At 43.4% G+C, this 24,535-nt stretch overlaps 1 protein-coding gene across 2 annotated transcripts; it reads right to left on the bottom strand.

The window, feature by feature from the left end:
- Positions 1–125: 125 nt before the first annotated feature.
- SLC25A18 (solute carrier family 25 member 18) lies at positions 126–19,770 on the bottom strand. Of its 2 annotated transcripts, XM_081310051.1 has the most exons (10): positions 17,116–19,770; positions 11,052–11,149; positions 9,727–9,849; positions 9,421–9,476; positions 8,042–8,132; positions 7,225–7,343; positions 4,219–4,384; positions 3,324–3,478; positions 2,418–2,493; positions 126–1,837 (listed from the first exon to the last, which is right to left on the bottom strand). In XM_081310051.1, exons 2-10 carry the CDS (start codon positions 11,069–11,071, stop codon positions 1,696–1,698), a joined length of 948 nt encoding a protein of 315 aa, XP_081166177.1. In that variant the 5' UTR covers positions 11,072–11,149; positions 17,116–19,770; the 3' UTR covers positions 126–1,695. The 2 variants fall into 2 exon arrangements, with proteins under 2 accessions (XP_081166177.1, XP_081166178.1); XM_081310052.1 differs by lacking the exon at positions 2,418–2,493.
- Between the last annotated feature and the right edge of the window lie 4,765 nt (positions 19,771–24,535).

Here is a 24,535-nt window from a genome sequence, read left to right on the forward strand (position 1 = left end):
CTGAGGAACCTAGAAATATTTTCCAAAATCCTATAGCATTGGATAATTCACAGCTCCAGTCCTCTGGGGCTTCTTGCTCATTTTACAAGACCTAATATCACCATGTTCTTTGAAGCTTCTCCATATGAGCCGGCGCACACAGCAAACAAACAGGTGTTCAGTATTACCTGTCTTCTGAAGGGTTATATAACACCCCACCCCCACTTTGTGTGTTATATGGAAGCCAGGGCCTCACAAATGGTAAGCACATGCTTTATAGTTGGGCCACACCCCAGCCCATAGGTTGTAGAACTTTATTGAGGAAATCACTTTATTTATTTGGGCAGAGTTTTTTGGGGGAGAAGGGGAGACTGTTTAGTGCTAGGCTAAACCCTTTTAGAGATCTTTCTCTTCCTTCCTCCCACTCAACAATTCTGTATTTTGTCCTCAGCCGAGAGCTGCCCAAAGGGCTTGTAGCTAGTCGTGGCACAGCTGATATTTTGACTTGGTCTGTCTGGAGGGCAGCCCTTTTCAACTGAGACCACTGTGCCTGACCATGTCAGCACCATTTACTTCCCTCCTTGACTCAATTTTTGTTAGGTGGGGACTAATATACATACCAGTTATTTGAATAGGTATTTTTTTCTTTATTAGGACTTGTCCTCATTTCTGTGATATTATTTCTGTAGCCCCCTATGGAGGAAGGATTTGAAGCCCATGAAGAGAACTCTTGTCACAGATGACTTAGCTCCTCAACATAAAGGGTAGAGAGGGTCAGGACTTAAACATAAAATAAAGTGTTCTTCTGACTATTCTCCATTCCCAAGACAGGAGTAACAGTTTGAAGAGTGGTAGTGACCTGCTGTAGTGCTCTAGAAACTAGTTTAGTTCTAAACTGGATACAGAAGGAAAGAGTAGACACTACTTCTTACAGCCTGTCTCCTACACCCAATACTACAAGACAAGATTTTAACCATTCACCTTTATTTCATATGGTCCCCATGTACAGCCATTGGGAAAGGTCTGAGAATCCATGCTCCAGGAGAAGGATTTGGGGGCAGGATGGCTGTCTGGACTTGACCACGCTGTTCAGTTAGGTCCACTTAGCCATCTGTGATGTGCACGTGGGTGCCTGGTTCAACCAAGGCGCTGGTTTGGTCCCCATTGGACTTTTCTTGTTTGTGCTGCTAATAATGGAACCCAGGGCCTCACACGTTAGGCAAGAGCTCTACCACCGAGCTGTACCTGAGCTCTTGGACTTGATCCTCCTTTTCTTCATCATCAGTGCTTGGACTAACTAAATTATTTAACAAAACTAAGTCTTCAAACTGACTCAAGTATAATAAGTTTGTGAAATAGAAATGTTAAATTGCACAAACAGCCCTTCTGTCTTTACTGTCTGTGAAGGTCTGTAATTCAAAAGTGAGTACTAAGAATAGTACTAAGTATTAGGTGATAGTACTAAGAATTAGGTGATAAGGTGTTTCTGAGGGTCCCTGGTAGCAAGAAAATGAATGTAGGTTTCATAAAGGGAGAAAAAGGATACACTGAACCTGCCTTATTAAAATAGGGTTGTTTTTTCTAAGACTGAGGTAGCACTACAAGTTAGACGCCAAAATACAATGTGGGGGCCACCTTTACCCTGCACCCTTCACTTAGACTAGTGAAACAGGCTAGAGAGGTGGTAGCAAATAAGGGACTATGATCCAGATGCAGCTATTCAAAATACTTTAAGATATGCTCTCCTATTCCAATGAAATAGACACCCTGGGCAATCCCAAAGAGGGGTGCTATGACAAGAGCCCGGCAGCCTGCTCCCTTCATGAAGGCAGATGGTCCTTCCTGAATCCAGAGTTTCCTGGGGAGAGAAGAGCCCAGTGAGCTAAAGGGAAGAAGCACGTTTATTTTGATTCCTCAAACATGTATGCACCTTTTTGCCTGGCGTGGTGGTGCACACCTGTAATCCCAGCAGCTTGGGAGGCTGAGGCAGGAGGATTGCAAGTTCAAAGTCAGCCTCAGCAAAAAAGAGGCACTAAGTAACTCAGTGAGACCCTGTCTCTAAATAAAATACAAAAAAAGGGCTGGGGATGTGGCTCAGTGGTTGAGTACGCCTGCGTTCAATCCCTAGTAACAAAAACAAAAACAAAAAACATTTATGCACCTTTGAGAATAGGTGTCACTCTACAGCAATATCAAGATCCCAAGTGTGAGGGAGCCAAACCTTCTCCATGGAATGTAGTCAATCTTGGGGTCAAGGCCCAAGAAAATAGGCTGGGGGAGAGATGCGATAAGGATTCAAGGAAGAAGAAAAAAGTTCCCAGTATACACTATTTTCTTTTGAGAGATGAGGGAAAGGGTCAGATTCAAAGAAACCCAGAGCTAAGCAATAAAATGAGTCTCCAGACCAGGTGCAGTGACTGAAGGGCTGCTGGTCTCACCTGGCACAATCCATGATCCCACTGTAGACATCCTCCCCCAGGCCTTTCTTGAGGGTTTGGATTCGAGTTTTCAGAACTAAATTGAGAAGAAATTAAAATAAGTAATGAACATCTTGATTTTGGCGTCCTTCACAACCTGAAGTGATAGGGTTCCCTTTTAGAATGAGTACACATAAGACTAAACCATGAAGCCAGTTCTGCCCCTGTGTGATCTATATCTATAATACACCTTCCTCTTCAGGCCTCTTTTTTTTTTTTTAATACCAGAGATTAAACTCAGGGGTGTTTAACTACTAAGCCACATCCTCAGCCCTTTTTTTTATTTTATTAGACACAGGGTCTCACTGAGTTGCTTAGGGCTTCACTTAGTTGCTGAGGCTAGATTTGAACTTGTGATCCTCCTGCCTCAGCCTCCTGAGTCTCTGGGATTACAGGCAATCACCACTGCTCCCTGCTTCAGGCCTCATTTATACAATGAATGAAATTCCAGCACTGGATCCTTCAGGCTATTTGTGGTGTAGAAAACCCACTTGTGTGGGAGAGGGGGGCCAGCTGCAATCCTGGTGACAGGAATCAAGGTCTCCTCACTCAGCTCTGCCTTCTGCTCAAAATTTTTAAAATGTCAGCAATGTTCAGGACTCCATTGGGGGACAAAAAGATAAAGAAATTAACATCTAGAAGGTGAGGGTTTGTCAGTAATAAATAAGCAATAGTGATGTTCACTTTGAACCCACTTCTCTGTGAGGTCCTTTGGTGAGCACATGCCAGTGGCCACAGGTTGTGGCTCAAAAATCAAACAAGAGCAAAAATATTGTTTGTCTTCCTAGATGGCTATAGAGAAGCCTCATTTGTAAAGCAGATCAAGCCTTGAACCCCAATACTGAGCTCAAATTCTCCCATACTTACCATCCAGGGGTGTGACTGCAACGGCAGCCAGTGAACCTGCAATGCAGCCTGACATGAAGGAATGAGCAAAGGAGGCCTTCCCAGTAAGCTCATGGACCCCAAGGTTGTTCAGGTTGGCAAACATTGGGAAGTAGATGATGGAGAATGGAATATCTCTGTATTAGAGGAAAAAGAAACACTGGGCTCCACACAGCTCTGAGGTTTCACAGAAGGCCAACTTCTCTGTGAGCTACATGGCTCAGATATGAGTCAGATGGATCAGACAGAAGCTACTATTACTGACTCTTTTTTTTTTTTTTCAAGAGAGAACGAGAGAGAGGGGGAGAGAGAGAGAATTTTTTAATATTTATTTTTTTAGTTCTTGGTGGACACAACATCTTTGTTTGTATGTGGTGCTGAGGATCGAACCCGGGCCGCACGCATGCCAGGCGAGTGCGCTACCGCTTGAGCCACATCCCCAGCCCTATTACTGACTCTTAACTTTGCACCCCTAGATAATCTAGGGCAAGGATCTGCATGAGAGAAAATAATTGTTTGCCTTTCTCCACCCCCAGCTCATTACTCTGTCCTACCTGCACCTGCAGCCTATGGATGAGAAGCCAGATGCAGAATGAAAGATGGGTAACAAATTCTACAAAAGGGGGTAGGTAGGGAAGAGAAAAGCCAAATAGCACTGTTAGATAAAGGGATACATCTAGGGCTCATGTGGACCTCCTAACTGAAAAAGGGCTTCAGTCTTCAGGTGCCCTTTTGATGTAACTGATTATGACAGCAGGAAAGCATAGCAAAGAATTTGCTAACTTGGGATTAAATATTCTGGGAAGAAGACAGAGGTGGCAGTGCCTGTGGCCCTCCCCTTGAACTGCTGTGCCCAAGTCGAAGAAGAAGGGCTCACCTGAGGAGAGTGGCACCCAGGCCTTTATAGAGACCAGCCAGGCCCTGAGTGCGGAGTAGCTCCCAGGCAATGAGAGTGGCGGATGGGCGTTTGTGAGTGGACGCAGAACCAGTAGTATAGGACCTGGAAGAGGAAGGTGCCGAGGTCGAGCTCTGATGAGGGGCAGCTAGAAAGGAAAGGACAGCCTTTGTCTCAACCCAAGTCCCAGCAGGTACTGCAGAACACTTGACCAAGGTGTGGCTCAGAATACACAGCCCTGGGACAACTCAGGGTACAAAGCCAATACTTCAACTAGAATCCTGAAGTTTGTCTCAATTTTAGAGCATTAATTTTGGGCTCCAAGGAAAGTTTTCTTCTTTGGGAAGAGGGGGAAACTAGGGTTTAACTCAGGGACACTCAACCAGTGAGCCGCATCCCCAGCTCTATTTTTTTTTATTTAGAGACAGGGTCTCACTGAATTGCTTAGTACCTCGATAAGTTGCTGAGGCTGGCTCTGAACTCCAGAATCATCCTACTTCAGCCTCCCAAGTTGCTGGGAATACAGGTATGTGCCACTGCATCAGGCTCCAAGGAAAGTTTTCTAAAGTCTGTATTATCTAGCAAGTTATCCCTCTTTGTAGGCTTCTTCACAGAATCACAGTCATTACCTACCCAGTCTTCTGTACAGGAAACTAGAAATTCAAGTTTTTAAAAATTTTCAGACAGGGGCTGGGGTTGTGGCTCAGTGACAGAGCTCCTGCCTTGCACATGTGAGGAAATGGGTTCAATCCTCAGCACCACATAAAAATAAATAAAACAAAATAAAGATATTATATCCATCTATAACTAAATATTTCTAAAAATTTTTCAGACAGGGTCTCCCTAAGTTTCCGAGCTGGCCTTGAACTTCTGATACTCCTGCCTCAGGCTCCCAAGCTGCTGAATTACAATAGTGTACCACTGCTCCCAGCTCTGTTTTCTACTTGAACCCTTTTTGATAGTTTCACTCTATTGGCACTTTGGGACAAAGGAATCCCATTTTGGTTCTGCATAATGTAGTAAACCACAAATCTTTTTATTTATCTAAAACTTATCTCCTCCAGTTTTCCAGAGGTGCCTCCTCCCTCTAGTACTCCAGGATTATATGAACATGTCATTTACCTTTCCCCATTTTATAGAGATTGATTTTGTAGATGTCAACCCATTTTAGTTGAATATTTGAGTCTGTCATTTGATGAGTTCAACATCTAATAATTAGAAATTTTTTTCCTGACCATATAAAATATAGGCACTTAATAGTGGACGAGTCCTACTAGTCACCACACCATTCAGTGTATGGATATTGTGTGAATATTTTAAGACATAGTGTTTGTAAAGAATGGTGGTCATACCTGTGGACTCAGGTAGTTGGGTGGCTGAGATAGAAGGATCACTTGAGCCCAGGAATTTGAGGCCAGTGAAATCTCATTTCAAAAAACAAAATGAAGACTATAGGTAGAGTTTTCTTAGCATGCCTGATGCCCTGGGATTTGATCTCTGGTAATGCAACACAATGACAACAAATCTCACCAAATTCAGTGTTTAAAAAGTATTGCTTACAAGGCTGGGGCTGTAGCTCAGTGGCAGAGCACTTGCCTAGCACGTATGAGACACTGGGTTCGATCCTCAGCACCACTTAAAGAAATTAAATAGCCAGATGCAGTGGCACACACCTGTAATCCCAGTGGCTTGGGAGCTGAGATAGCGGGACTGATATTTCAAAGCCAGCCTCAGCAAAAAGTGAGGTGCTAAGCAACTCAGTGAGATCCTGTCTTTAAATAAAATACAAAATATGACTGGGGATGTGGCTCAGTGGTCAAGTGTCCCTGAATTCAATCTCTGATACTGAAAAAAAAAAGAAAAGAAAGAAAGAAAGAAAGAAAAAAGAAAAAGTAAAATAAAGCATGCTGTCCATCTACAGCTCCAAAAAAATTTTTTTAAAGTTTTGCTTAAATTATAAATCCTTGCTAAAGGGAAATTATTCCCAATGTCATGTCCCTATTTTGCTTTGTATCCAGAAGAGCAGCATTTCATACTTAGAAGCTAGTTATTTTGCAAAGGTTTTCTTGGAGTAGTAATCTAGATGTAGCTTCAAACAATTAGCTTTAAGAAGTTAGTCAATACAAGCATTATTTTCCTCATTATCATCTTTGGGTGCACACATTTATATCCTACCTTCTATTCTGTTTGAAATGTTTTAGCAATACTAGAACTTCTCATCCATATTGAAAAACTAAGGTGACCCTTACCATTTCTGCAGTTGCATTTACTTTATGCTGGTTTCATCCAATCTAAAATCTGATTGAATTCTAGCACAGAAGGTATACACAGCTGAATTGAGGGGAGTGGGAAATGGCATCCATGAATATTGAGAACTGTGTATCCCTTTACAGATGGTGTGGGTGGTATGTTACATATTAGCTTATTTTATTCAGACCCTGTGGTTTGATCCTAAGGAAAGAGGCCCCTGTCACTTCCCTTAGGGTTGACCCCCCTTCCATAAATGGACAAACATTGGTCCTTACCACATGTGTTAAAATTTATACCACTCTATTTCTGAAAGGCCCAGGATTTAGGAAAGGGCCAAATTTCTCTTGTCAGGAAACAGCATAAGAATAGAAATGGTTCTCTTCTCTTTTTATGCCTTGCCATTAAAAGCCAGCTTCTACAGTATAAAATACATATTCGCCAAAGTATTGAATAAGCAGGTTATTGGCATTTTTTAAAATCTTTAGGAAATCCAGCCTAAATGCCAAGGCAATAGAAGAGAAGTATTAGAGTTGAGACGCTAAGTCTCTCCTGTATCAAAGTTCTCATTTCTGCTATTTGTTCTGAGCTGGAAATGTTGAAAGGGATAACCATGAAGTAAAAGCTGCTATTGACCTGGAAAGCTGACTCTCAGTCTAGCAGGTGAAGGTGGGATTACAGATGTGAGCCATTTTGATTCTGGCTTTTACTAAGCACATGTGGAGTTGAAATAGGCCTCACCTAAGCGTCCAGCATCCTGCAGCTGAATCTTGAGCATTTCCATGGGGCAAGTAACCACCACTTGGCACATGCCAGCCCCACAGCCAGCCAGCATCTCCATCTTCAGGTTCCGCTGCATTCTATGGGAGCAGAAGTCAGCTCTTCAGACTCGGGGCAGAACTGCCATACCCCCTTGGCTTATCTACTACCTTCCCTCTGCAGTGGGGGAGGAAACCTTTCCATGAATGGTACCTGTCTTTGTCACCATTGACTGCCACCCACCTCGCTGGGAAAATAGTCACCTGGGCCTAAGGTTCAGTCTCCTTAAACACTTGAGGCTAAATTTATAGCACAGTCTGCTAGGGAGACAACACCTGGATAGGAGTTGAAACCAGTAATAATGAAAGTACCTAGGTCAGGATTCTTCATTTTGTTTGTTTTTTGGCACTGGAGATTGAGCCCAGGATCGCTTTACCATTGAACATATCCCAGTCCTAGAGCAGGTATCTGATTCTCCCTGATCCCATATGTACTATCTCTAGGGCAATGGGAGGACAGAAATAGAAAGTGTCTCTGGGCCGATTTAAAAATTCATCAGCTGGTTGGTAAATATATCTGCAAACATACTCCACATGTTTTATATTCTTTCTCAATAGATTTCCTACCTCTCTCTTTCAAATTATACCAGTTCATTTATTTCCCTACTTTCCATCTGCCAAAACACACCAACCCTTAGCCATATGTGCATACATATTTAAATATGTGCTGACAGGTAAACTGAGACACACTCCCCAAGACAAGGTGAAAGATCTTTGTCCCTGACTCCATTTGGCCATACCCATCTTCCATGAGCAGCTGCCGGAAGAAATCATTGGCTGCCAGTTTGATGGCCTTCTCTGGAGTGACTAAGGTGAGATTTACTGCAGCCCCTGGAGATGAAAAACAAAGATGAGCAACTATGACTGTCCCAATAGTGACAATTTCCAGAGGCTCCCTCTCACAGACAACACACACAGCCTGGGAAGGCAAAGCTTTGGGGGTGTCACGAGCCAAGCAGGGACACTTGGCCTATTTTATTTAAGCAAATTTACTTTTCATTTCTTCTCTACATTTTCTTCTTTCTAATACATTTGTTTCCTTTATGGACACACATCCAGTTATCAAAAAATCACCTTGGGGCTGAGGCTGGGGCTGTGGCTTAGCAGTTGTGCACTTGCCTGGCATGCGTAAGGCTCTGGGTTCAATTCTCAGCACTGCATATAAATAAATAAAGGTCTATCAATAAAAAAAATCTTATTTTTGCCCTTGCTGGTGCTTTCCACCTTTGAGGATAAATAAGTACTCATTAGTCCCGGGCAAGTAACAGGGACTGGGTTTCCATTACTCTGTATGACACTAGCCCAGTCCCCGCATGGTTCACACAGATTTTATTTTATTTTATTGCTCAAGGATAACGACACATCAGCTCTTTCTCAAAACTAGTATAGGAAGCCAGGCATGGCGATGTATGTCTGTGATCCCAGCAGCTCAGAAGAGGCTGAGGCAGGAGGATTGCAAGTTCAAGGCCAGCCTTACCAAATAAGCAAGGTTTTAAGCGACTTAGGGAGACTCTGTTGCAAAAGAAAAAAATAAAAATGGCTGGGAATGTGACTCAGTTGTTATGTGCCTGGGTTCAATCACCAGTACAAAAACATGACATCAAAATAAAACAACCTTGCCTAGGACCTGTTTTCCAATGGTGCTACTGAAGAGGACAGCAGCAGCAGCAGCAGTGTACGATCATGCTAGGGAAGAGCTCGAAGTCCTTTTCACTCTGTTCCTTTCAGCCTTTCCCTTTCTGCTACTAGTAGTTGGATGTCCTATCAGCTCTGTAGGGACACAGAGGGCAAGGGAGGTGGGAGGGAGGCAGGTTAAGGCTCACTTGCTTGGGGAATGGATGGAACCTGGGGCTTCTGGGTTCCACAGTGGCTCACTGGTCCCCCAGAAAGCCTTAACAGGAAACAGTTATCTCCACCTCTGTCAAAGAGCTTATCAAAGGCTCATGAAGAGTTAATGTAGTCCAGCATCATCTGATAGCCCCAAGCTGTTCCAACAGCTCCCTGGAAGGAACATCCATGCCCAGGGTACTATAAACTCACAAGGCTGGGGCCTCTATGTCACACCCACTGTCCTCACCATGCCAAGTCAGGTCTCCTCTGGGATGCCTGATAAACTCACCTCTGTACATGCCCAAGAAGCCCTCTGCACTTGCTGTCTTCATCAGGCAATCTATCCTAGAAGCAGAGGCCAGAAGAGGAAATTAGTGGTGCCCAGGAGGCTGCTTCCTCATGGACAGGATGAGGCACATTTGCAAACCTCTCCCCAAAACCCAATCTTTCCCCATGCCCTGATCTTTCTGGGCACACCCCAGTTGACCATGCTCCCCAAATCCCTCCACCATCAACACACTCCCTGAAGAAACTCTGGAAAGAATGAGGCCCATTGCCCTTCTCCCCAACCACACCACTCCCCACCAATACCTACATTCCTTTGTACATGTCTTTTCCATGCTGGTTCTGCAGTCGTGTCTTGGCCAAGTCGATGGGGAACACACAGGTCACCCCCACGAGCCCTGCCACACCTCCATTGATGAGTTTTGCTGCAATACTAGCTCACGGGGAGGACAGAAGCACATGAGGGAAGATGGCTGCTCACAGTCACATGCAACCAGGATTGGGTGTGGGGGACAGGAGAGCAGGAATAGGGCAGAGAAAAAATAGAACGGCAGCTGCAAGGCCTTCAGTCCTGGTGGGACTTGTCTAGAGACTCTGTCCTTGGTCTCCTACCCCAGCCTGACTGGCTGTCACTCTCCCCCAAGCTCCAGTTGGAGATGCTGCAGGTAGGGATCTGAGAGCGCCCGGTCTCCTCCTCCAGGAGGCCTGCACTCACCAGGTCTGAACCATCTTGGACTAACTCACCAAGCTGGGATGCAGCAAAGGCTAGTGGGAAAAAGGCCCTTTCTGCCCTCTGGAGCCTCACAGGGGAGTTGCAAGCCTTGGCTCAGCCCTGGGACACGTCCTCTGGAATTGCCAAAGGTTGCTACCTATTCTCTTTTCTTCACCCTTGGAGCCACATGTGGCAAAGTTTCAAACTGTAACTTTACTTCCAGCTTAATGTCAGGCAGACAATGCAACTCCTGACTGTTTACTTGAGCAAATTACCTCAATTCTCTGAGCCTGTGTGAAACTCACCTAAGGAATTATATGAGGATTAAATAAACTAAGGCATTTGGTAAATGATAGCTATTGTTAAAAATAAGAGGACACACATTTTTTTACAATGAGGGCTGCTAGTCATGGGCAGATAACTAAGGTTAAAGTTTTGAGATTATCTAATTCTAGCCAAAGCAAGATAGATAATAGAGCCCCTTCATCCTGGGTAAACATAGGAGCTTAGAAAGACAGAACATAGAAAAAAAAGCTTTTTCAGATTCCTGGGAACCTAGTGAAATTTTGTTAATTATCAAGCCAGAGGCAGATGTGAGCACAATATTTGGAGATAGATTACCGGGAAGTGATAAAGTAGATAATAAGAGTTTTCTCACAAAGCAATCTTGATAAACAAGCAGAAAACTTTGTGAAAACAAATAGAACTATGATTTAAATTTTGCAATCTGAGATGATGCACCCAATTACAAATTATTTTAACAGTATTATATATTTTTATATATTTGTATATATTTATTTGTATTATATATTTGTATGTGTGCGTATTTTTGGGGGAATTGTGCATGTTTCTGGGGCAGGGTGCGGATGATCATCTCATTTATTCAGGGGCAGACACTGAGATGGGCTGTTACCGCAGCTTACCTCAGATCCTGGTTGGACATTCTGCAGGGACTGTGGCCAGTTGGTGGGTCCAAAGACACAAGGCTGTTGGCTCTTCAAAGTATGCTCTCTCTGGACTACTGGAGGGGAAATAAGTGGAATCTGTTTCCTTGACTTCAGCTTCCCACACAGGCAACAGGCAAAGAACTGTCAATGAGTTGACACTGCCAGCTTACACTGTGTTCCAAGACCTTTTGGACTTTTGGGATTTAGATCAGAATCCTCAACCTTTTGTACTTTAGAGATCAGATAAGAATGGTGTAAGAGAGAAGAATAAGCAACTTCATGAGTCCCTGAGTTTGATCCCCAGCAAAATCACCAAATAAGCAACAATCTCAAATGGAGGCTCTGGGAGCATTTTGGACAGAGAACTTGGAATAGCAAAGGAGGCTCACAGGATAAAAAATAGGAATTGCAAGGAATTGCTAAGGATCAGGAATCCCTCATGAGGTATTCAAGAACCAAAGTAAAACACTGGTTCTAACGTTTATTCTCAAACTGTGTTTTCTAAACTTCCTATGACACAGAGATGTCTCTGGATTTATTGATAGGTGACACATATGGAAAACACCAGGGACGGTGCTCAGGATGTGGGAGCAATAGTCACGGTAATAAGAGGAGGGCTTCTGCCTTAATCCCAGAGGAGAAGTACCAGAAAGGGTCCTGATACTGGGAGGAGGCTGGCCTGAGCTCCGGGGGCGCTTCTTATTCCCAACTTTCCTGTAAGCTGCCCTCCTGTGCTCTTTGCTGTACTCTAGGGATGTCAGCAATCCTTTTTTTGCCTCTAGGTATTTTATTATGAGGAAGAAAAGAGAGAGAAGGAAAGAGAGGGAGCAATCTTTTTTGGAGGTTTATTAATACATTAAAAAAAATTCATTGAACGCCATGCACTGTTCCAGATCTAGGGATACACAATAGTAGTGAACAAAGACTAAGATTCCAGCTTTCAGGGACTTTAATTTGGGGAGACATATAAATGAGAAAAATAAAGACTGAAGGTATTGGAGAACGATAACTATGGAGGAAAACTGGCATGGTGGTGCATGTCTGTAATCCCAGAGGCTCCAGAGATTGAGGCACTAAACAACTCAGTGAGACCCTGTCTCTAAATAAAATACAAAATAGGGCTGGGGATGTGGCTCAGTGGTTGAGTGCTCCTGAGTTCAATCCTTGCTACAAAAAAGAAGGAAGGAAGGAAGGAAGGAAGGAAGGGAGGGAGGGAGGGAGGGAGGGAGGGAGGGAGGGAAAGAAAGAAAGAAAGAAAAAGAAAGAAAATGTCAGTGGACACTTGAACAAGAAAGATTCATGGAGCAGATGATCCTAAAACAGGGAGTGAGGAGTAAGTCATGTAGATATCTGAGGAGAGCATTTGGGGTACAGCAAGCATGGCTGGGGATGGAGCTCAGTGATAAAGCACTTGCCTAGCCCTGGGTTCCATTGCTAGCACCATAAAATGAGAACCAAAACAAAACCAAAATGCAAAAAGAGCTGGGGCTGTGGCTCAGTGGTAAAGCCCTTGCCTAGCATGTGTGAGGTATGGGGTTAGATTCTCAGCATCACATAAAAATAAATAAATAAAAACAAAGGATCATCCACAACTTAAAATTTTTTTTAAACTCACAAAAGACCAAGTTATTATTATTATTATTATTTTTGTGTATCAGGGATTGAATTCAGGGGCACTTGACCACTGAGCGCCAGCCCCAGCTCTATTTTGTATTTTATTTAGAGACAGGGTCTCACTGGGTTGCTTAGTGCCTCACTGTTGCTGAGGCTGACTTTGAACTCACAATCCTCCTGTCTCAACATCCTGAACCTCTGGGATTACAGGTGTCCACCAGCACGCCTGCCTGAGACCAGTTTAATTATTGCAGGAAGGGACCGTCCAAGAGAAGGGTGCTGAGAAATGGTTAAATCATGGAAGGGGATGTGGCTCAGTGATAAAGTACCCCTGAGTTCAATTTCCAGTACCAAAAAAAAAAAAAAAAAAGGAAGGCAACACATAGAAAATTTTCTGATGAGCAAGATGTGAAAGATAAAAGGAACAGTTAAAGAAACAGTGAAGTTTTTATGGGAAAAACTGAAAGAATGGGTTTGTGATATGGAACTTGGATCAGTTGGCAAAACAAGAAAAACTTCTGCAGAGAGATTCAAAAAAGTGAAACAAGCACATCTGAAGAAACAAAAGAGACATTCATTTTCATTCCTGATACCGTTTAATCCTTGTTTCCAGTTCATTCCTGGATGCCAGCTGCATTCCTGTCTTGGATTCTGTGACTCTTACCTGTCTTGACATTAAATTGACCTCATTTCATATCTTGCTAGAATTGCTTTCTGATATTTCTAATCACAATAGTGTAACCTCCCAAATTTGCATTAGGAGTGAGAATTTGCATTCCAGATCCCAAATTCTGGGATCAGCTGAGAAAAGAGGGCACAGGCTGGAGAATTTCTTTGTGCAGTCACACACCATCTCCTGTTTTTTGTTTTTAGTATCAGGGATTGAATCCAGAGGTGCTTAACAACTGAGCCACATTCCCAGCCCTCTGGTCTGCTAAGTTGCTGAAGCTGGCTTTGAACTTTCAATCCTCCTTGCCTCAGCTGAAATTACATGTGTGCCCCACTGTGACTAACTACCTAACATCTCTTGAAGCTCAAACTGTATACCTCCACTTGGTGGCAAAATATCAAGATGGTAAAGTATATTGGCTGTTGAGATATTTAATAAGTAGTTAAGAGAGAAAGACATATTCCAAAAGTTGATGGGAGGGCTGGGGGTTGGAGCTCAGTGGCAGAGTGCCCGCCTAATATGTGCAAGGACCTGGCTTCTATCTTTAGCACCCTGCCTCCCATCAAAATCATAAGCTCCATCTCATGTCCTCTATATGCAGTGTCTTAACATGACATGTAATTGTTTTGCTTTGGGAAGGCAAGTGTATTTACAACTTTATATGTGATATTCAATAACTGTGATAATTGTGGCTATGTAGGAAATAGTTTGTTTACATGTCCTTAGGCATTAAAAGGTGGAATTGGGGTTGGATAACTATCTTGAATTACCACTTTTCCAGGAATCGCCTTTTCTCCCTTACCATTCCTACTGGATGCAGGGTAACTGCCATGTTTCTAAGATATCAACTCCATCCACAGGTTAATATGGTCCTCTAAGCATGAAAACCAGACTTGAGCAAGGTCACTCCATTCCTTCCCTAGGAATTTAGAGAATATATATAAAGTATCTTTCAGGAAATTTTTTTTTCTGTAACATAAAACTTGGATCTTAGAAGCAAACTGTTTTATGGCTTGGGAAACAGAGAGGTGGGTTTGTCATAAGCAGTAGTAACTAAGGTACAGAGCTAAAGACGAAAGAGTGTTCTGATGGTGTTTGAAAGCCAGATGACAGTGACCCACTTCATTCCTGACCCTGAGTAACAAAGGGATATCCCACTATCCTCCTAATGAATTGACTGTCTTAAGCCAATTCGAGTAGTTTTTGTAATTTGTTAACCAAAAAGTCCTTAACTTAGGGAAAACACACCTCAAATTCCACTTACTAGTAATTGAATGGCTTAGAGAGTGAATGCTGTAAATGTTCCATGATGTGTAAAACCATTATTGGGCTGGCTTGACGGAGCTTAAGAAGTGGGCATAAGGGAAATTTTTAGAGGAGGAGGAGGAGGAGAGGGGAGGGCAGTGTGGACAGAGCACGGCATGACCAAAGGTGAGGCAAACAGGGTTTAGAGACGGCCTCCCCAGACTGTGGGAAAGGAGGCTAGAGACACAGATCAAGCAGTTGCAGAGAAGTATGACAATCAAATATAAACTGTGGCCCCCGTCCCCAGCAAAAAAAAGAAAACTGTATTTGATTCTGGAGGGTGTGAGAAAACACTGAATGCTTTGGAGGAGGAAAATACCATACCAAATGTGGTATGTAACAACTATTCTCAAAGAACAGGTTGAGGGAAAGAAGTCTGGAGTGAGAGACCATCATGTTACAGTGATGGAATGGAGAAGGAAGGATCAGGTAGAACAAGGGAGGCCTGTAGGGATCATCCTAAAGAGGAAAAGGGCCTGGACTTGATAACTGTCCAGGGCTAAAGAAGAGGGAAGAACTAGGGATCTAACTCAAGTCTGACATCTGAAGGACTGGACAATGAGGAAAGAAAGTCAGGAAAGGAAGCTCCTGCAGCAGTGGAGAGAAGAGGATAATCCAGGCTTTGGGATGGCCTCCTCCAGCCATAGTGGGAGGTGAGTGAGAAGAACACCCCATGACTGTGCCCATCCAGCTGTATCATTCTCTCAGCCTGGCCCAGGCCTGGCCTTTGGCCTCCTTACAGCCCCATCTCCACACCTTCTCTCATTCCCTCCACCACTGCGGATCCTATTTGGTGAATAAGGAGGTGGCTAAGGATGGTGGTAGCAGAGTAAAGGATGAAGACAGGTTTGGGTGGGAGCTGCCTAGGTCTTTTCCCCAACATGGAACAGCAGAACTCATCTGTGATCCCTCCTGTCTGCTCAGCTGGGAGAGAGCTCATTATCACCACTTCAGGAATGATGAATTATGTTTTGTTACTAATGAGTATTTGTGCTATTATTTAAAGTAGTAGGAAACAATTAGAAAACTCTGTAGTTTCTCAGAATTGATTTTTTAAAAAAAATTTTGTAGTACTGGGAATTGAACCCAATACTACAAAATGAACCTCATAGACAGGAAAAACACATCTTTCCCACCAAATTATGCCAGCACCATCCAGCCAGAGCTGGACTGCCTCCCACAGCTCCCTGCTTGCAAACTTGCTCCCCTCAAACCTATTCTCCAGCATAGGGTGAACTGGGTTTTGCTTTGCCATTCAAGCACTGCTCTGCTAGAGTCCTTCACAGACTTCCCTCGATTCTTAGGTTAGATTCTTGCTCCTTACCGCAAACAACCTGCCCAGCAGGCCCCACTGTCCTAGATGGCTGCACCTTCAGTCTCGGCCCTCCTTGCCCTGCCACCCTGAACTTCTGCTTCTGGAGATATATCACAGTCTTGTACCTTAGCCTTGAACATACTGTCCCTTTTGCCCAGGTCACTCTTGCCCCATCTACTTTTGATGAATTACAAATTGTTCTTTGTGCTTCAGCTCAGACGTCACTTCCTCCCATAAACCTTTCAGATAGTCCTCCTGTCTTGGCTGGGAGCTTCCTTTGTGATCCCCTGTAACAGAGTTACAGCATGCACTGTGTCATATTCTTATTGACCTGTATCTCCATCCAAACGAGAAATTATTTGGACTAAGACAGTCTCAGGGTTGTTATGTCCAGGCCCTAGCACAGAGACGCATTCAACAAATACTGTTCTAAGAACCATGAGGGCAACAAAAGCCTTTGACTTTATCACAAAACAATGTACTTGTCAGCTACCCTCATTTCTTCACATTATGAGAACTTGGGCCATGTCCCTATGATCCTCTTTTTTTTTTTTTTTAGTTGCAGATGGACACAATACCTTTATTATTTTTTATAACTTACTTTTTTATGTGATACTGAGGATCAAACATAGTGCCTCACATGTGCTAGGCAGGTGCTCTACCACTGAACCACAACCCCAGCCCCTATTTGCTTATTTTTTTGTGATGCTGATGATCGAACCTAGTGCCTCACACATGCTAGGCAAGTGCTCTACCACAGAGATACAAGCTTAGTACCCCCACCTCCTCTTAATAGCAGAATGAGAGTTCTCCCAGAATTGCTGAGGCTGGCCTGGAACTTGTGATCCTCCTGTCTTAACCTCCCAAGCCACTGGAATTATAGATGCATGCCGCTCTGCCTGGAAGGAGCCATTTCTTCATTTATTGCCAAGAAAATAACTGCTTCCTTAGTTCCATGTTACCAGGGTGCCCCTCAGTCAGGAAACAACCACTTCCTCCTGTCCCCTTCTTATCCTGAGCAGTGAGATGGGAGGCCCTTTCCCACTGACTGCTCTTCCCTTTCTCTACATGTTTGTTTGCTAGAAGAATCTTTTCCTACCAACTTTAAGCTTGACACACACAAGACCAACACTTACCACCTTCAGGAAGAATCTTCTGCCTTTTCTGGATGCAGGCCAGATTACTGTGGGACTGCAGAGAAGAGGTGGCTTATAATGCTGGCCGGCAGCAGCTGGTTTTTCTTGTGTTCTGTGAGGGTCCCCCCTCCTCATCCCTGTGAGAGCCCTTTCACACTGCAATTTCCCAGCCTCTTCCCAGACTCACTGCACCTTCAGACAGGTTGGTTTGAACCAGACTCCAGAGAGGCTACAACACAGCCAAGCCAAATATCATTAGGCAGCAAGCAAGTGGCTCTTTACTTGGTTGTCAGTATGACTGAAAGTTCAGGCTGGACAATGATTTAAGCAAGGCCACTTGGGGTAAGAACACTCTCCGCCCACTCAGAGACCTGGAAGCCAGGATGTGGACAAAGAAAGGCAACTCAATGTACTGCAAACACTCCCCAGGACACGGTGCCAGGAGCTAGCCTCTGCTGCTTGTTCTCATGTTGCTCTAATTTTTTGCACTGCTGGGAGGCCTTTTAAAATTTTAATTAATTTATTTAGGGTACCAGGGATTGAACTGGGTGGGGGGGGCACTCAGCCACTGAGCCACATCTCCAGCCCTATTTTGTATTTTTATTTAGACAGGGTCTTACTGAGTTGCTTAGCGCATTTCTGAGTTGCTGAGACTGGCTTCTGTCTCAGCCTCCTGAACCACTGGGATTACAGGTGTGTGCCATTGTGCCTGGTTCCTTTTTTATTTTTTTGAAGCAGTGTCTTGCTAAATTGCCTAGGCTAGCCTCAACTAGAGATCCTCCTGCTTCAGCCTTGGGGTTACTGGGTGTGCAACCACACCCAGCTTCTCATGCACTTCTCTAATAGCAGGTTATAGACTGTCTCACTGACCTGCCAGGCAACATCCCTTATCTATGGGAGGACAGTACATTGTTTGGGCACCTTCTCTTGTGCTCAAGAATCTTACAATCTGGTCAGGCATGGTGGCACACACCTGTAATCTCAGGAGTTTAAGAGGCTGAGGTCCTAAGCAACTTAGTGAGACCCTATCTCAAAAAATATAAAAGGTTGGAGATATGGCTCAGTGCCTCTGGGTTCAATCCCTGACTACCTACCCCTTGCCCCCAAATCTTACAAATCACTCTGAACTCAATCATATGCTGTGTGAATTCAGGATTTCTTCCAATTTGGAGAACTGGGAAGGTTTCAGGGAAGAAGTGGCAACTGATTTGGGCTAGAAGGCTGGTGAAGAGGTTGATGAAACTGTGAAAGAAGGGCAGCGGTGTCAAACTGGCACCCATCTTCTAGAACTTCAGTGGCAAATTGTCCAATTTGGAGCAAGGGATAAGGAAGCAGAGAGAAAAGCTGGTGCACTATATTGGGTCCGGATGATACATTGCCAACAGTATGGGAAACATAAGGAACTATCATGGCACAGATATCACCTGCAGAGATCCAGGTTCACATCTGAGCTCCCAAATTCCTGGCTCTCTCTCTTTAGGCAAGTTACTTACCATTGCACAAGGGGATGTGATACCAGATTTTCAGTGAGGTTTACATGAGGGTGCAATGGACTGCTTTTAAACTGGTCCTGGTTTACTGTTTACTAGTTGTGTGATCTTAAGCTACTTAACTTTCCTGAGACTGCTTATCCATCTGTGAAATGAATCTAGGGCACTCACTACAGTGCCAAGCACATAACAGGTGTTCACTATGTGATTGTGTTTTCTCTTTTCTTTGGTGGGCAATAGAAGCTATTGAGAAGGGTCCAAAGGGCACCTTGAGGTTTATGGCAGTGCCAGTGGTTTGAATAGATCATGAAGAGTGATTTCTGTGAAGAACCAATGGGCTAAGCAGATAGATGACTAAACATGTCAGGGACAGATGCCAGGTGTGAAGCGTAGGCATCAGGAAGAAGGTGGACTACCACTCCAGTTAAGAGAGCCCAGGGCAGGGTGAAAGGAAAGGGGAGGGAAAATTGGCTCTTGAATCTCAATTAAAAGTGGCAGCTGCAAAAGAATGGATAACAATATGTAAAAGTAGGGATTCTACTTCACAACATGACTATTATGGAAAAAACAAAAACAAGACACCCAGAAACAACAAATGTTGGTAAAGATGTAGAGAAGTTAGAATCTTGATGCACTGCTGGTGGGAATGTGAAATGGTGCAGCTGCTTGGAAAACAATATGAAGTTCCTCAAAAAATTAAAAACAGAAAAACCACAGGCTTGAGCAATTGCACTTTGGGTTGACCCAAAAGAACTAAGAGTGAAACAGATATTTGAACACTCATGTCCACAGTAGTATTATTCACAGTAGCCTAAAGTTGGAAGCAACCCAAGTGTCCATTATGGAGGAGAGAGTAAGAAAAATGTGGTCTATACATACAATGGAATATTATCCAGCATTAAAAAGGACATTCTGACACATGCTACAAAATAAATGGACCTTGAAAACATTACACTAAGTGAAATCAGCCAGTCACAAAAGGACAAAAATTTTATGATTCCACTTAAATGGAGGTAGTCAAATTCAGAGACAGAATGTTCCAGAGGATAGGGGAAGAGGAGAATGAGAGGTTAGTATTTCATTTTCAGCTGGAGATTAAAAAGTTCTGTATGGTAGTGATAGTTGCACAAGACAAATGTACCTTGAAATGTTCACTTAAAATGGTCAAAGAAACAAACCCCATCATAAACAAAGGTAGAACATGTAAGTGGAATATCAAAATTTAGAATTTGGAAAGGATAACGGAAAGATGGCAAAGAAGTTTAAATTAAGCATAGGAATTTGAATCTCCACAGAATAAAATCATCCCAAGAGAGAAGCCTTAGGAAGAAAAGGATAGATCTAAGCTGGCTGCAGTGGCACTACTGTACTCCCAGGTACTTCAGTAGCCAAAGCTACTTGGGAGGTGAGACAGGAGGACTGCAAGTTTGAGGCCAGCCTGGGCAACTTAGCGAGACCCTGTCTCAAATAAAATTTTCAAATGGCTGGCTATGCACCTTGTGGTAAAGTACCCCTGGGTTCAATCCCCTCTTCCACAAAAAGAAAGAAGGGGCTGGGGGTGGAGAAGAAGATTCTAAGGATATGTTTACTTTTAGGAAGCAAAAAGAACAAGTGAGAGATCTGGGAGGTCGCAGCAGCACAGCATCTGAAAGATCAGTCTCCAAAGAAGGTAGCCCCAACTGCTAGGTGCTACAGAGAGGATCTGAGGGCTGAGAATAGATCTGATTGAGGCTGTCTGTAAGCAAGACACTAGCTCTAGAAAGGTAGTAGGGAGTCAAACCACAGGAGATGGCAGTAGGAGGGAAAAGACTTTTTTTTTTTTTTTACAGAGGGAGATTGGATGAAGGTAGAGAAAGAAACATTTAAATGGAGGAAACAGGACCATCACTTATACTGAAGGAAGAATCCAAGGAAAATGAGTCTAGAATCCAAAGCATAATTGAGCCTAAATGTTGGTTAGGGGCATGTTATTAGAAGAAGAGATTTGGAGAAGCAAGCGTGCATGCGCACATGCGTGTGCGCACACACACAGCCTTCCCTCTTTAGCAAGGATGGAGTGTTGCCTTCCTACTAAGTGAACCAGCAGGGTTTAGGAGTTTGTTAGAGAGGCTCATCTGAAGCCAGTCCCCAGACATGGTGAAATCAAGTAAGATCCTGATGACACAAGTTTTGAGTCACTATTCTGCACAGTGGTTTATATGTTTGACTGCACAATAAAATGACCTGGGGGAACTTTAAAAAAATCCTGAAGCCCAAGCTGCACCCAGATCAATATAACCCTAGTATGTTGAGTTAGGGCATCTGATAACCCTTAATGAGACAACCTAAACTGGCAATCATTGGTAAGTGTGGCAAAGTTATTAAGTTTGTTGAATAAATTGCAATAGCAGGAGTTCCCACAGCAAGCAGATTGTCAAATAGCACAAGACTGCAATATGCACTTATTCTAGGATAGGGCTGGTCTGTTAGCTTTAGATTCCCCAAAGCCCCTGGCAGTGCAGAGAAAGCACAACTAGGAGAGAGATTTGATGGGCAGAAAGGGATATCCCAGAGGTCAGGTCAGCATGCCAGGTAGGGCTGGGGCGGGGCAGACAACAAGGGAATTCCTCAACTTTGCAGTCCTTCTCCTACATTCCTTCCCTATGTGTGTAATAGAGGGACAACCATTACCTTTATTTCATGTTCACCAGCAGACTGTGGGGTGAATTTCCTATTTTAATCAGAAGGTGGCTGGCTGTGCCATCTGTCAGGTTTGAATGATATATTCAGGTCAGAGGAGGTGTGCTTGAGGTCTAAAATGCATGTGTCAGGCATTCCCACAGGTCTGTGCTCTCTGTGTGCATTTCTAACTGTGTGTGACAACAGGTAGCTGAGCCCCTTCCTCATCAGTCTGATTAAGCAGATCTAAGAGATGCCACAACTCGAATTTCCAAGTTCCAAGGTAAGTCGATGCTGCAGGTCCAGGACTACATTTTGATCAGTAATGTGACCACAAGAAGCTAATGGAGTTGAGGTGATCACCACTTCTCCCACCACCACATCTCTCAAGTTCCAGTTCTGTACACCTCTGCCACGTCTCCGGCAAATGTTTCTTTAGAATTGCACAAAGTATCAAAATTACTGATGGTTCAATGTTCTGAATTATGTCATTGTCACTTTAGGCTCACCTTGTGAGGGGCAAGAATGAGGAATGAGAATGCTGCTTGGAATACACTATATAGATACAGTCCCCACACAGCTGAGAGCCTGGCTCCTCAAGTCTGGTCTGGAGGTCTGCCCAAATTAAATGGTCTGAGACCACCAACACTTGGCCTTCCTGCTACAATTAAATAGCACGAAGTGAACAAAGACATTGTTCCTTAATCCACTATTTTAGCTAAGCAGTGTACTCCTTCCAGCACCTTACTGTTATCCAGACTTTCTGTATCCTGTACTTTTTTCTATTATAATAGAGAAAAATAATGTAGTGAAGGAGCCTATCTTTTTCCCCTTTGTATTATTAGCAGACAGGCAATGTGCCAGACACTTGGTGTATATTTACTTTTTAATAGCCTGCACTCTGTATGCATGGGTCCTATACCTGTACATTAAACAAACTGTGACCAAAATGTTTTTTAAAAATTGCACTTGTACTGATCATGTTCAGATTTTTCCTTGTCATTAGTTCCCAAATAATAAAGTGTAACTATTTATAAAGCATTTATGTTGTGTTATTGTTAGTAACATAGAAATGATCTGAAGTACTAGGAAATGTGAATAGGTTATATGCAAATTCTACATCATTTTCTATAAGGGACTTGGAACCTTAACAGATTAGGGGATCGATCCTACAACTAATCCCTACATGTACATGTACTCAGAAAGAGTAGTACTTACTGAAAACTTGATTGTTAAGTTAGTCAATCTTCATCTTAGTTCTTGGGATACTCCCAGGCCAGGCTTCACTTGGAACTTGTCTTTGCCTTCCTACTAAAGAGTCAATTCCTTCCCAAAGCTAAAACCCTGGATACAATCCAAGGAACTGGCTCCATTGCTTTTTAAAACTTCTGCCCAACTTTAACTGGATAGAATAGGGCAACTCATCCTTGTCATATGCTGTGCAGAACGAGGTTTAAGTCCAAGATTCTAGGAGCAAGTTGTGGTTTTCCAAATCTGAATCTCCAGAGCACCTGAATTAATATGCGTGTCATGGAGGCAGAAGGGGGTAGGGTTCTAGCAACACAATAGACAAACCTAGGGATTTTCCAGCTGCCTTCTTGGCAAGTATTTCTCAGTCTGTTTTGCACTGAAGGTTTTTTTCTAAAATTGACTAAGGAAACCAGAGGAGCCTTGCTAGCAGAAAAGGGGCTACAACAAATGCACAAATGTTGTCCTTTTGAAAATCCAAGGGAAAACTGTGGGGCCAGGCAAACAGACCCGCAGTGCCAAGCTATGCAGAGGGTGTGGGGGTTGAGGTCTGTGAAACCTGTCCTGAGAACAGGCGGTAGCAGCATAGATGCTTACAGCTCTGTCATCTCTACAGCAGGGCTGGAGAGAATCCAACCGCCTGGGAGAAAAGGGCCAGCTGCCTTCCTGCCAAAGGCATCTCTTGCATAACAACTTCATGCCACAGGCCATTCACCTCAGAGTATTCCAGGACCAAGGGTAGCCTCTAAAAGAGCCTGCCTGGGTTATTTTGTCAACTCAGTAGTACTCCTAGATAATGTAGATTGCCTGGATAGGGGCTGCTTATTGATAAAATTAAGATGTCTTTCCTCCTAATAACAGGAATTTGTTTAGACACTAGTCTTTACTAAGAAGCACTTTTGGATGTCTCCAAATGTTGAAATGGAAAGCTGATCAGAATTTTGAGACCAAAACACCATAAGCAATTACAGCTTCTGTTCTTCCCCAAATCTCACCACACTGGCTTTCTTTTTATGTTCCAATATTAAGAAGGCCACTCATGGTGTAGGGTGATCTTTGTGCAAAATGTTACCCATGGAGCTTAACAAGTGTTAATGTCAAATAATAACAATTCCAAAAACTGAGGAAGATCATCTCCACCTACTATATTAAAATTTTGAAACCTAGTTGACTAATGAAAGATACAATATTAAAGCTTATCATTAGCTAAAACTGTCAACAATTTCTGGCTTTCTTTGGAGGAATTTATGTCATGGCAGGAGGAATTCCACTAGAGAATACAAAAGTAGGAAAGCAAAGTTTACATGTGTTTTAAGGGTGTAACACTAATGTGCAGAGGGAATAGAGGTGTTCAGGGCGTCTCAGCCAGTGATGAGCCGGACTGGACTCTAGATAAAATGGCATGGAAGTGAACAGAGCCAGGCCAGAGCAAAAGTTCCACTTGCCCTGCTCTTCCAACGCAGAGAAAAACATTAAGAATATCAAGTGAGATTAAAGAAATTGATCAACATCATATGTCAGATGTGGGACTTCCTAATGACTTCAAGGCTGAAATTTTTGTTTCAAAAATTATGTGAGATGCAACTCCTTAGTTAGAAAATATGGTTACTTCCTTTCTCTGCACCTGCCTCCCAGCAGAAAGCCTCCCATAAACTGGAAAAATAAAACAAACTGGGCAAATATAAAAGCATCTGCTTACTCATGCTGGTAGCTCCCACTTCTGGCCACTTATAGTTCCCTGAGGGCTTCATTGGCTCCCCATTATCAAGTCAAATCTGTTGCTCCCTTCCTTCACCCCTAATTCTGTAAGGAGAGGGCGATGTGAGGGTGGTGTGTGAAAGCACCTAGTGGATGTTTATAGAACCAGCTCCAATGAGCATTTTTGTTCCTGAGGTGGTTTGGAAATTTTCAGGTGGTTTTACTATTGTTTTGAAGCTCTGTGCAGAGAATGCACCACTATCACCTACAGTGGGCCCACTCCCACACCCAATCTGTTCTTGGATTTTTAACGAATCAGAATTGAG

Source organism: Spermophilus citellus (assembly GCF_964194105.1).
Source record: "Spermophilus citellus genome assembly, chromosome: 10".
In the NCBI taxonomy this organism is placed as follows: Eukaryota; Metazoa; Chordata; class Mammalia; order Rodentia; family Sciuridae; genus Spermophilus; species Spermophilus citellus.

Bases quoted from the DNA above. Each gene is read 5' to 3' on its own strand.
- SLC25A18 (XM_081310051.1), bottom strand. From the start codon at position 11,071: ATGTCCAACCAGGATCTGAG. The intron at 9,477-9,726 runs GTAGGTATTGGT...CTCTGCTTCTAG, and splicing joins AAAGACATGTACAAAGGAAT to GATAGATTGCCTGATGAAGA. The intron at 3,479-4,218 runs GTGAGCCCTTCT...CCTCTAATACAG, and splicing joins CTGGGTGCCACTCTCCTCAG to AGATATTCCATTCTCCATCA.